This window comes from Salvelinus alpinus, chromosome 15 (genome assembly GCF_045679555.1).
Source record: "Salvelinus alpinus chromosome 15, SLU_Salpinus.1, whole genome shotgun sequence".
Taxonomy (NCBI): domain Eukaryota; kingdom Metazoa; phylum Chordata; class Actinopteri; order Salmoniformes; family Salmonidae; genus Salvelinus; species Salvelinus alpinus.
In genome coordinates, this window is record NC_092100.1 from 47,892,047 (window position 1) to 47,906,280 (window position 14,234).

Here is a 14,234-nt window from a genome sequence, read left to right on the forward strand (position 1 = left end):
TGCTTGCAAGCCGAAGAACACCATCCCAACCGTGAAGCACGGGGCTGGCAGCATCATGTTGTGGGGATGCTTTGCTGCAGGAGGGACTGGTGCACTTCACAAAATAAATGGCATCATGAGGAAAGAAAATGATGTGGATATTTTGAAGCAACATCTCAAGACATCAGTCAGGAAGTTAAAGCTTGGTCGCAAATGGGTCTTCCAAATGGACAATGATCCCAAGCATAATTCCAAAGTTGTGGCAAAAAGGCTTAAGGACAACAAAGTCAAGGTATTGGAGTGGTCATCACAAAGCCCTGACCTCCATCCTATTGAAAAGTTTTGGGAAGAACTGAAAAAGCGTGTGCGAGCAAGGTGGCCTACAAACCTGACTCAGTTACACCAGCTCTGTCAGGAGGAATGGGCCAAAATTCACCCAACTTATTGTGGGAAGCTTGTGGAAGGCTACCCAAAACATTTGACCCAAGTTAAACAATTTAAAGGCAATGCTACCAAATACTAATTGAGTGTATGTAAACTTCTGACCCACTTGGAATGTGATGAAATTTAAAAAAAAAGCTGAAATAAATCACTCTCTATGATTCTGACATTTCACATTCTTAAAATAAAGTGGTGATCCTAACTGGCCTAAGACAGGGAATTTTTACGAGGATTAAATGTCAGGAATTGTGAAAAACTGAGTTTAAATGTATTTGGCTAAGGTGTATGTAAACTTCCGACTTCAACTGTATCTCAGATTGGCCAATAAACAGAAAAGATGGGCAAAAGAACACAGACACTGGACAGAAGAACTCTGCCTAGAAGGCCAACTTCCCGGAGTTGCCTCTTCACTGTTGATGTTGAGACTGGTGTTTTGCGGGTACTCTTTAATGAAGCTGCCAGTTGAGGACTTGTGAGGCATCTGTTTCTCAAACTAGACACTCTAATGTACAGTCGTGGCCAAAAGTTTTGAGAATGACACAAATATAAATTTTCACAAAGTTTGCTGCTGTGTGACAAGATAGGGTTGGTATACCGAAAATAGCCCTATTTGGTAAAAGACTAAGTCCATATTATGGAAAGAACAGCTCATATAAGCAAAGAGACATGAAGGTCAGAACTTTGAAAGTTTCTTCAAGTGCAGTCGCAAAAACCATCAAGCGCTATGATGAAACTAAACTGTCTCTCATGAGTACCGCCACCGGAAAGGAAGCCTCAGAGTTTCCTCTGCTGCAGAGGACAAGTTCATTAGAGTTACCAGCCTCAGAAATCGGCAATTAACTGCACCTCAGATTGAACCTTACAGAGTTCAAGTAACAGACACATCTCAACATGAACTGTTCAGAGGAGACTGCGTAAATCAGGCCTTTGTGGTCGAATGCTGCAAAGAAACCACTACTAAAGGACACCAATAATAAGAAGAGACTTGCTTTGGCCAAGAAAACGAGCAATTGACATTAGACCGGTGGAAATCTGACCTTTGGTCTGATGAGTCCAAATCTGAGATTTTTGGTTCAAACCGCCTTGTCTTTGTGAGACGCAGAGTGGGTGAACGGATGATCTCCAAATGTGTAGTTCCCACCGTGAAGCATGGAGGAGGTGTGATGGTGTGAAGGTTCTTTGCTGGTGACAACTGTCTGTGATTTATTTAGAATTCAAGGCACACTTAACCAGCATGGCTAACAGAGCATTCTGCAGTGATACGCCATCCCATCTGGTTTGAGCTTAGTGGGACGATCATTTGTTTTTCAACAGGAAAATAACCCAAAACAAACCTCCAGGCTGTGTAAGGACTATTTGACCAAGAAGGAGAGTGATGGAGTGCTGCATCAGATGACCTGGCCTCCACAATTACCCGACCTCAACCCAATTGAGATGGTTTGGGATGAGTTGGACCGCAGAGTGAAGGAAAAGCATTCAACAAGTGCTCAGCATATGTGGGAACTCCTTTGAGACTGTTGGAAAACTCATGAAGCTGGTTGAGAGAATGCAAAGCTGAGTAAGTGTGTCCAAACTTCTGACTGGTACTGTGTATGTATGTTTAAAAATATATATATATATATTTTGAAGAAATCAAATAATGTATATTGGAAAATCAAACAGAATATCCCCAATCACCACTAATCACTTTATTTCAGTACATATTACTAATACAAAATGGTCTGTACAAAGGCTAAAATAGGTATTTTTTTTGCATAGAAGGATCAGTGAAATTAAAGAAAGCCAGAATGGAATGGCACAGTAAACTACCCACTACCAAACAGGAAGGAGAGAAGGAGAACAGATAGGCTAAGGCCTAGATTCAATCTGTAGCGCTAATGATCCGTGCTCTTCCGAGATTTACATTTTAAGGTTATTTTCTATTGAGCCGACATACTGCGTTTACTGTGACGTGGGAGCATTGCCTTTAAATTTGAACCGCGCTGTAGTGTGGATCTTCAATGCTCTGGATTGAATCTACGCCTAACTCAGGGGGTAAAGCTCAGTAGAAAAATACTCTTGTGCTCACATCAAACAGTAAAAATATTGCCAATTTTATAGGACACATCTGTAGAAACCAACTCGAAGAAAATCAGAGCCATAGATATAGTGAGATACAGTATATAGAGATATATCTATATATGGCTCAAACTCTTATTATACTGCTCAATTTATACACTCCCCCCCATCCCCCCTTCACCAATACACATGTAAATATTGGACTATAAATTGTGCCTTCCTGTATTATACTTATGCTAAAATGTTTATTCTATTCTACTGTAATTTATTTTATGTTCATATTCTTATCTTTTATTATTTATTATTGTTGCATTGTTGAGAAGGAACCTGCAAGTAAGCATTTCACTGGACAATGTATACCATGTGCATCCTGTACATACCACTAATAAAACTTAAAACCTGACAACTGTCATTTGAGTTTCTATTGTGATTAGTTCATCACACTGTCTGCAGTAGCTGCACCTTAGGTTTCATTATCTTTAAATGAGAACATATTTTACGGTTTCCCTTGATGTAGCCTAACTTCTGACAGCTCACTGATTCACTCCGTTCAATATACCAAAATAGTATAAATTATTCCGAATCTAACCCTACTTTAAAAACTATACTTAACGGTGCCAAGAAAAAAGGAACACAATAACGTCAGTCTTCAAACATGAAAGGCAAATGAGCGTACAGGGTATAGTGGGATTTTGTGACACACTTTCCTTTATTTAAAAAATATTAGGATTTAAAGAATGAAATGTAGTGCACCACCTAATATAGATATTCAGAGTTCTTTTACATGTAGCAAAAAAAAAATCCACAGGACAAGGCTGACAGATAGCAGATAATACTGCGGTTTGCCATGACACTACATCAAACACACCATTCAAGAGCTTACATTTCAGAACAGCTCAGATAGTCAGCTTTAGTTGTGAGGGATTAGTGATGAGATTATAAAAATATGTCAAAGGTGGTATAAATGAGCTGCTTCCATAGCAGACAAAACCCCCAATAACCATTCTTCCCTTTCCATCTCCAGTCTGTGGCAGTGTTTCCATGTGAAGAGAGGGGAAAAAATACTTAATGCTCATTCCAAATCCACCAATGAAATGTATCCTATTTCGCACTACAAGCTGCAATACTGTAAATTAAACTAACAATACAGTACTAACCCCCAAAAAACACATTTACATTTCGTTTACAATGCTCCTGAATTAAAAAGTACAAATGCAAACAATCTATCAAACAAATAAAAGATGAACAACATTAATTCATGGGTAGGAAATTAGTTAACGCCCGTACAGCTAAGAAAATGACTTCCAAAAATAAACAGTCAGAGAGAGCGTGTGTGTTAATATCATCTTCTGTCAATATCAGAAGATGCCAATGGGCATTAGGTTAATGGGGTCCTTCCTATTGCAGAGGTGCAACAAGAACAGTTGATCAGTTGTGAAATTACAATATTTACTCCCAGGACTAGAATAAGGGTAATGCAGTAAGAGGAATTATGTTGCTCAGTCAGTGTCATCTGAGATTTAACACACTCCATAGGGCAGAGTTGGGCAGGCATTTACAAGAACGGTACAGGCATGGTTAAAGACATACCGCAGATAATAGAATAGCACATCCTAATGTACACAAAATGAATGACATTTTTAAGGTCATTTCAGATTGAGCCGACATATGTGAATGCGGGAATATTGACTTTAAATTCAAATCGACCTATAACTCGGATTTTCTGCAATACTTTTACGATGCAGATTGGATCCAGCTCTTCGCATATAGAGAAAACAAAACAGCAAACATGCAGTATGTATTGATCCTCCTACTCAGATGGCATGTTCCTCCCTCAAAACAGGACTGGAATAAATGCCTGCGGCGAAGTTAAGACAGGAAGGTGGTTAAGTTGCACCTTAAAAAGGAATAACGTTCCGTTCCTGTTTGTCTTCAATTCCCCCGTCTAACTATCTGTCTATAATCCCAAGGATATACTACTAATGCTCTCCGGATGACTGACAGTGAGCTTCAGACACAACAAAGCCAAGTAGAACACAGTAAAAGAGCAGATCGTATAAAAACAAGAGACAAAAACAGCTAATGTACAACAAGAAAACATCATAAAACACTTGTGTTAAAGTGATAGACTTCTTCTCCTCTATGAACATGAACAAACAACATTTGTTTGATAAAACACTGAAAAACCACTTGACGGTGGGAGAATGCGGGAAGCAAAGACTTGAATGAATTCCTTTCCGAAGAACAGAAAAATGTCAATGGTAGAACACCGACATTTCAGAGATGGCAGTGACAGTTACACGTTACGTGAATGACGACGGGAAAAGCTGTTTGGGATTTTGAAATGATTCTTGAACGAAGTCTGACATATGGACTGTGTGAAGCCGGTTTTGTCTTCGGGATTTGATCGTGTATTTCTATCTTCATGCTGAAGTGGCTATTCTGCATTTCATTCAACGTGTAACCCTTCCAACCCAAATCACTTCACACAATGTCAGACTTTCACAATACAATAATGATCACAGATCTTATCAGTTGACATGAATGGGCTCTTTAGTCTATGATTCTATGATTATCAGATGCAGTATTACTTCTGGGAGCAAGCAAAGTGGCAGAGGGTACAAGGATGTCGGTACACAGGGTACAAACCTGTTCTTACGTGACCGACGACAACTGTCACATCTCTACAAATGTCAACCCTGGCATGTACCTCGCAGCATTTGCTGGAGCGATAAATTGTGCCGAATGTTTGTGGATGCATCCAGGCAGAGGATGTGAAGCGCTCATGCCAGTGCTTTACATCAGCAGCTGTCATGTTTTTCCTGTGGTTGTAAAACATGGATTACGATGGGGCATCCAGTGAATCAGAGACAGAAAGTTCGACAACAACTATCTGAGCCTGTGACACAGCCATGCACAAAACCCACATCTGCTGCAATCTACCACTATGTAGAGTATTGTACATCCCAATATGTTCAAATTAAGATTTAATGAATGACCTTAGATGGTCCTGAAGATGATCCTTAATGCAGACAGAGTGTGAAGGCTAGGCCGCAGTGTCTCCGAGTTAGCTGCGTTTGGCAAAATGTCCTTTACCGCCTACCGCCTCCTCTATCCTTCACACGACATCCGCATGTAGCAGCAATGTCAGAGTTCTTACACCTCTTATCCCAAGCAGCATCCTAGCCTCTAACCCTCCTGCAATTGTAGGATGAGATTTTAGAACTGAGACACTTCTGGTCCCGATTATCTAACTTCTAACCAAATTCCCCAAAGTACAGTAAACATCCAGTCAGTTCAGCCAACCTCCCCTCCTTCATGTTAAGGATAAGTCAATTAATTGATTACTACAAGCAGAAGGTTGCAAGTGAATGCTTCTTTAAGTTCCCTCTACTTCTGCATGTTGACATGTTAAAGGAAAACGGGGCCATGTTCATTAGGGCATGCAAAGGAAAATGTTTATGCTACAAAAATGACCGTTTCTTATTGTAAGTCCAGGTAGTCCTAAACTGTTTCAGTCCATTTTGTTCCATTTAGTGCCTAATGAACATGACCCTGTTGGTAAAGCCCTCCAAAGCAGTTTAGAGTGTAGTTATCTACGTACCCTGAAACCTACCCTTGTTCTTGTACTAAACAGGACTCCTGCTGTTGAACCGCACATAGGCCACCGTTGTAGCGCTAGTAAAACGACTTGTCCTACAGGGCGCGTTGCCTTACCCGAACCACAGCCTCGCCTTTTGATCAGACTCCCTCCCTCCCTTCCACCCACTCTGTGACTGACTGACGCAAGGGAGGCGCTTTGAAAACTACAGCAGCAGCATCCAGACTACAGGTGTAGACACATCATCACTTAGTCTAGCAGGAATGTCAGTGAAAATGTGTACTGTGAAGAGCTTGTCTCGCCCCCCTGCCGTTCTGACATGTAAAAAGTAAGAGAGAGAGCGAAAGGATGAGATGGAGAAAGAGAGGGAATAAAAACTAAAGAGTTCAGGCATTCCTGGAGAGCTACCATCCTGTAGATTTTCGCTCCAACCTTAATCTAGTGCAGATGATTCTAATAATTAGCTGGTTGATAAACTGAATCAGGTCAGTTACAACTGGGGTTGGAGCGAAAACCTACTGGATGGTAGCTCTCCAGGAACAGGGTTGGATAGCCCTGCACTCTTAACTTGATTCCTCTGAAGTGTAATAAGTAAGTCTTTCCATCACAGGAAAAACCTCTCCGAATCCAGGGCACCAACCACTTAGGGCTCATGGCATTATAACCTTGACCTACGACCCATCCCAACCCCTGACCATCCACAGCAAGGATGGGCAACTCCAGTCCTCGGAGGCCTGGTTGGTGACACACGTTTTCCCCAGCCACTGCTAACACCAGACTCCAATAATCAACTGATCATGGGTCCTGTGCTACCTGCTCAGACATTACGTGCCAATGGTTGCGTGCCACGTCATTGACTGTGTCATCGACTGACAGATTGCTTTACCATATGATGTGGTTAGCTGATACATAAAATATCTATCCAGGCATTGTAAGATCTGGCATGCGTCAGCAACGCCTGGGCAGAGGAACGCGCCCATAGTCTTCAGTTTAGATGAATGCAATTAGTCTAATCAGGTGTGTTAGCTATAGGGCTAGGAGAAAAGTGTAACACCAGTTCGCCCCCCTAGGACTGGAGTTGCCCATCCCTGATCCACAGCAACTCATCACATCTCATCACAGGTGGCCGTAATGTCTGTAACGGATTAAATAGCATGGCATCGAAAACATCAAACACATAGTTTCCATTCGTTTGATACCATTCCCGCCATTCCATCCATTATTATGAGCCGTCCTCCCCTCAGCAGCCTCCTGTGCATCTCATCCATTCCACACCTCTGACAACAGATAACACTTAGCACAGGGCTCTCCAACCCTGTTTCTGGAGAGTTACCCTCCTGTAGGTTTTTGTTCCAACCCCAGTTGTAACTAAGCTGATTCAATTTATAAACCAGCTAATTATTAGAATCAGGTGCACTAGATGATGGTTGGAGTGACAACCTACAGGATGGTAGCTCTCCAGGAACCGGGTTGGAGTGACAACCTACAGGATGGTAGCTCTCCAGGATCCGGGTTGGAGTGACAACCTACAGGATGGTAGCTCTCCAGGAACAGGGTTGGAGTGACAACCTACAGGATAGTAGCTCTCCAGGAACAGGGTTGGAGTGACTACCTACAGGATGGTAGCTCTCCAGGAACCGGGTTTGAGAGTCTTGACTTAGCATATCAAACACTCCATTTCATAGGAGCATAAAGGACACATTTAGAAGAAAAAAATCATACTGTATTGGGAATAAAAATGACATTTTCAATGACAAAAAAAAGAAGAAATTTTCAATGAAAAAAGTGTTCCGGGGAGTAGAAAACTAGCATACCATGTCGGAGCCTTTCATCATTTACAAGGGAAAGAGGAAGTTAACATGAACCATCAACACGACAAAATCCATGAAAACCTGGAGACTACAATCTCATTTTTCTTTTCACCGCTTTCTTCGCCTTGCAGGGGGGATGTGAGCATTAGTAAAGCTTCCCGCAAAACTATTAGTCCAAGCGCCCAAAACATGTATATTTACTTCTGAACAGGAGAGAGACGACATAAGACATCTTCCAGTCCCATTTATCTTTGGCAAATGAATGGTGGAGTGGACAGAGAAGAGGACAAGGGTGACACAGCTGCAGTCTGTACAGGGTTTCTGGGAAGAGTGGGGAGTGGGAGGCTTTGTGATACAGGAGGTATGGGGGGGGGGTCATCCAGAGTCTATCCCATCAGGCAGTACATGGGGCTCCTTTCCCTGTGTGCTGTCTGTCCCACGCTAAGCGTCATACTTCTTCCCTGTTCTGTGGATTTGGTGGAACAGTGTCATGGAGAACGCCATTCCCAGGAGCTGCAGAGAAGGAGAGGGGGAAAAATGAATTTTGTCTTTGAAGTCTCTATAAAAATGTTTTATCATTATTGTATCAAAGTCAGAGGACACAGTGAATGGTACAGTGCAGCCAGTTCTGAGTGATGTGAGCAAACTCTTGTGTTATGTACTCTGCTACACGAGGTGAAATACATTCACTGTTAGTGCTTCTGGCTTGTGTTGATTTTATGACACTGAAGAAAAATCCTCCAGCAGAGTTTGAAAACAACCCACATTTTCCTTTTTTCAAACCAGGGATAGAGATTGGCTACCTCCTCTCTCTCTCAGGCCGTCTTGAAACATCAAATATAACAACATGCCTCTGTATCTCACTGATGAAATGCCGTGAGATAAGTGAGCACATTATGTCAATGAGGTAAATTATGAAGCGCCGGGAAAAAAAGTTTATTCTTTGAAGTTTTCCATTAAGAAATAGCCTGTGATACGTAGGACTACTTTCACATCAAAGTCGGGAGGCTGATCCTAAAGCCATTATCTGAAGCAGTCAGGACTGGAGTGAGTAAAACTCTTTATTACAGAACATAACTGGGTTCAAATACTATTTGAAATCTTTCAAAAACAGCGTTAGCCTGCCCAGAGTGCCATATGGGCGGGGTTTGCGGTTTTTTGACTATTCTATTGGTTCCATTGTGCCAGGAAAGCTCAATCAAGCCCAGCTAAATTATTATAAATTATTTCAAGTAGTATTTGAACCCAGGTCAGTTACACATGCAGACCACACTTACTGTAGCCGGAAGTTAGCTAGCTAGCTACCGTAGGAAGTATTTTGCTACTGTGATTAGCATTAGCCTCTGGGAAGCTGCTGCTGACTTTCCCTTTCGTTCCAGACAAACTTGGGTCCATATGCTTAGGGATACCTTCTTAAACTCCTGCCAGTCTCACCTAATATCTAACACAGTGTGGTGAAAAAAGCTAACAGTTATTATACCAGGCTCTTGAGCAATGCCAAGCACACATCACAGATCAAACTCCAACCCCTACCCTGTCACACATAGACACACACCCTGTTCAGTATGTCTGCATTAGGGATGCAACTGTAGGGCAGAGGCTTTTGATTAACTCATGCGGACTCTCCCCAGCTTGCTCCAGCTTACTCTACAGAGCAAAGTCTATCTATGGTTCTAGGTTCCATATTTTGTTATTGAACAGATAGGACAATAGTGTGAATACAGAAAAGATAGGAGTTTGAGTCAAAGGGCAGTGGGCCGGATTCAAACCCACGCCGGGAACTGGCATACACGTGTGCCAACACTAACCGCTGGACCACACAGGCCATCTCTCTGCAGACTGCCTTTTAATGATTCTCATTTCTACTACTCTCTCAGTAATGGGCTGGGGAATGTTAGGTGGTGGGGTCAGGCCAAAGGTCAAAGGAAAAGTAAATTATGTACAGTATATTGTCCTTCTGCTGCTGCAGGCTCAGCCTTCTATATATCCTCATTATATCTCTCTCATTCTCTCTTTCTCTACTTCTCTCCTGCTCTCCTTCTATCCCTCTCTCATAAACACCCTATGCAACAGGTGTGTTTGGGATTTGATAATGTGTGTGTGTAGAGAGAGTGCAGACCAGCCCTGTGGTACAGTCTAAAATCATGGTGACAACTCTACTTCTATACGTTAAAGAGCTTGGGCTCTCCTGCCTCTGACACAGAGTAGGTAGGGAAGAGCAGAGAGGCAGCTGGAGTTAGACAGGTAGGCAAGACAGGAAGGGTAGACAAGGAGACAGACAGGTTGGGAAGACAGGTGCTTTTGCGTAGTCAGAGAGACATACCACGAGAAAAGATAGTCAGACAGGTACTTTATGGTAGACAGAGGAGTCAGACAGAAAGGACAGACAGGAGGAACATAGGGATGCAGCAGGCTGAGATCTCTTTATCAGGTCTTATATCACTTCCTGGTGTCTGGCTCCAGCTCCAGCGTTGGGCACAGAGCCAAGGTGCTTTGATTTCCTCAGACAGGACCAGGGAGCACCAGACACCATCTTCGATATTTCAGTATGGCAGAATGTGTAGGTGCTATTACGCCCACTGAGCATGGACTTTATTACTGGCCTGTCTCTCACAGGGAGAGGGAGTGTGTGGCTGTGGAGTTACACACACACACACACACACACACACACACACACACACACACACACACACACACACACACACACACACACACACACACACACACACACACACACACACACACACACACACACACACACACACACACAAACACACACACACACTTCATGGAGAGAGCTTGCTGCTTACCTGCACTACCAAGATGCACATGCCAATGGTTCCCATGAGATGCTTATTGTCATCGAGCCACTCCTCCACCTTCTCATAGCAGCCCTAGGGGACAGAGGGACAACAATAGAACTGTGAGCGGACACTAGAAGAAAGATAGACTAGGGGGTGATGGAGGAAATATGGAAGAACAGTAAAAGTCACTCGATGGAGATAAATAACGGTCTGTCAAAAACAGCAATTGAAAAGCACTTTGGATCGTTCAATTTTGAATATGGAAAGACATTTAATATTTCGGACGCACAAGGTTGTTGGGGAGAGAAAGAGACACAGTAAAATCACTGAAGTGGCCCTTCTGTAGCTATCATCTCTGGTTCATGCATACTGTAAGATGTTATCAATCACAGGTTCATTCACAGGTCACTACTACTTGAAAAAGTTTGGCATGGGCACTCAAATCCTCAAAACGTTCTACAGCTGTACCATTGAGAGCATATTGACTGGCTGCATCGCTGCCTGGTATGGCAATAGCACCGCCATCGATCGCGTGGCACTACAGGGGGTGGTGCGGACAGCTCAGTACATCACTGGGGCCGAGCTCCCTGCCATTCAGGACATCTGTATCAGGCGGTGTGGAAGGAAGGCCCGGAAAATCGTTTAAGCCATAGACTCTACTAAATGTAAAACTATATAAAACTAAACTAAATATATTCACGTCAGCAAATTATTGATTAAAACACACTGTTTTGCAATTAAGATCTACAGTAGCCTTAACAGCACTCTGTAGGGTAGCACCATGGTGTAGCCGGAGGACAGTTCGCTTCCGTCCTCCTCTGGGTACATTGACTTCAATACAAAACCTAGGAGGTTCGTGGTTCTCACCCCCTTCCATAGATTTGCATAGTAATTATCAGAACTTCCGGAGGACGTCCTCCAACCTATCAGAGCTCTTGCAGCTTGAACTGACCTGTTGTCCACCCAATCAAAGGATCAGAGAATGAATCTAGTACTGAAAGCATAAGTACAGCTAGCTAGCACCACAGTGCATAAGATTTGGTGAGTAGTTGACTCAAAGAGAGAGAAAGACAATAGTTGAACAGTTTTGAACAAATTAATTTCTTAAAAAATGAAGGAGAAGCGAGAGAGAGAGTTAGCTACTGTATATTTAATATTTTTTTCACTTTCCCGTACTTAGCTAGCGAATGCAGATAGCTAGTTTAGCCTACTCAAACATCCGGCTCAAACAGAGAGGGATGCTATGTTAGTTAGCTACCTGACTATGGATATGGCTATCCAACACTTGAAATCTGCCAAGTCAAGGTAAGCTTTTGGTTGTATTTATTTCTTGCCACCGGGGCCTGCCGGTGTAACTGCTAACCTCCTTGCTGACTGTACACTGTACTGCATGATTGTAGCGGGTTTACTAACGTGTTAGTTCTAGTAGCTATTTTGACTATGACGTTATAATATGGAGACAGCGATGTAGGCTGTGTGTAGCGGTCACAGACAGCTGATGTGTTGTGCACTGAAGTCCACAAGCGAAGGGTGAGAGTAGGAGAGCGCATAGATGCGAGATGAAATTATACAATTATCAAAGGGATCATGCTACAGTATGTGGCTGCTATGAAAGTGAATTATATTTGCGTGTGATCTGTTGAAATACGTTTCTTAAACGGAAGCAAACGGAACGAAACGGGGATAAACATACCTGAATTTGTCCAATAGAAACTCTCGTTGCAACTGTTGGGCTAATGATTACACCCTAGATCAGCTAGATGCAGGCAAGAGTGTGCAAGGCAGTATTGAATGTGTCAATGTCTGTCACCTTGGTTACTCAAATTTCTCTCGACCTGTGCACCTAGCGTACGTTGTAAACTTGCATTCATAAGCTAGGTTGTAGCAACCTCATGATGGGTATGGGGGAAATTAAAGTATCATGTAGTAGCCTAAACCTATCCATGTTACATTGAACTGGTTGAATGGAATATGAATGACAGTCATCCAATATGCTGTAATAGAAATAAGGCCAAACTCATAACAAAATGATTGTCCTCCCTTATCTTAAAAGGAACCGACCACCTCTGCTCAACACATATGCACACCCACTCACATACAAGCTGCTGCTACTCTGTTTATCTTATATCCTGTTGCCTAGTCACCTTACCTCTATACATATCTACCTCCTTCACTCCAGTATCCCTGCACATTGTAAATATGGTACTGGAACTGACCCTGTATATAGTACCCTTACTTACTTACTTACTGTGTCTTTCATATTTCTTCATATTTCTCATGTTTTTTCTAGTATTACATTGTTATTGATTATTGCATTGTTAGGTAGAGCTTGTAAGAAAGGCATTTCACTGTACTTGTACATGTGAAATTAAAACGTGAAACTACTATCTCCATGTGGTGGGGTTTGCACTCGATAACACAGCCACAAAGTCAGATTGCCACAAAATTGGCTGTGGAAAATGTAAGGTTAAGGTTAGGCATACGGTTAGCAGTGTGGTTAAGGTTAGGGTTAGGCATACGGTTAGCAGTGTGGTTAAGGTTAGGGTTAGGCATAAGGTTAGCAGTGTGGTTAAGGTTAGGGTTAGGCATAAGGTTAGCAGTGTGGTTAAAGTTAAGGTTAGGTTTAAAATCATATTAAAATCAAATAGAGAAATTGTAGAAATGGGCAGGCTTTAGCCATAATTGAGTAAAGCTATGCTTTGTGACCTGCTGGACACCCCAGCTGGTCACCAGTGCTGGAAACATCTGCCCTACAATCAACGGCCAGGCCATCTACCTGTCTGTCCTCTGTCATCTCCAACCTAGGAGTCAAGTTTGATTCTTCTCTGCCCTTCGATGCCCACATAAAACAAATATGTAAAACATTGTTTTTCCATCTTAAAAATATTGCCCGGTTCATACCATCACTCTCCCAGCCAAATGCAGAGAAACTCATTCACGCCTTCCTATTCTCTCTGATTGACTACAGCAATGCGCTGTTAGACGGGCCTCCCAGCCAAATCACTACAGAGGCTACAACTAATCCAGAACAGTGCTGCCAGGGTCCTGACCAGGACCAAGAAGTCAAACAACATCACCCCGATCCTGGCCCAATGCCACTGGCTACTGGTCAACTACAGGATCGACGTCAAAGTTCTTGTGCTTGTATTTAAAGCCTTGAATGGATTGAGCCCCACCTCAATCAGCGAGCCACTTCGCACTCTCTGCTCCAATTCCTAAAACACATCTCTGAACTATGGGGGACCGAGCCTTCTGCTTCCTTGCCCCTCGCCTATGTAATGCTCTCCCTGGCCATCTGAGAGCTGCTCCATCACTCTGAACTTTTAAAATGGGCATTAAAACCCACTTCTACAGATTGTCTTTTTCATTTTTATTTTGCTTCCCTCCGTAGAGCTTTGAGACAACTCTGTAATGAAATGCTCTATTCAAATGAAATGTGTTATTATTAGGATGTATTATTATAATTATGACATTGTGGCTGTGTTAACTAGTGACAACCATGTGGCGGGGAAGTTAGTGACAGTTTCAGCTGTTACAATA

General features: G+C 42.6%; 1 protein-coding gene across 6 annotated transcripts in view; it reads right to left on the bottom strand.

Annotated features, from left to right (window-relative positions):
* Nucleotides 1-2,093: 2,093 nt before the first annotated feature.
* Nucleotides 2,094-14,234, bottom strand: part of tspan9a (tetraspanin 9a) — a 290,456-nt gene continuing 278,315 nt past the window's right edge. For all 6 annotated transcript variants that reach the window (XM_071343860.1, XM_071343859.1, XM_071343857.1 and 3 more), the window contains 2 exons: nucleotides 10,701-10,784; nucleotides 2,094-8,403 (listed from right to left, as the gene is read on the bottom strand). In XM_071343860.1, the coding sequence (XP_071199961.1) occupies nucleotides 8,332-8,403; nucleotides 10,701-10,784 (156 nt within the window). In that variant the 3' untranslated portion in view covers nucleotides 2,094-8,331. The remainder of the gene's footprint in view (nucleotides 8,404-10,700; nucleotides 10,785-14,234) is intronic.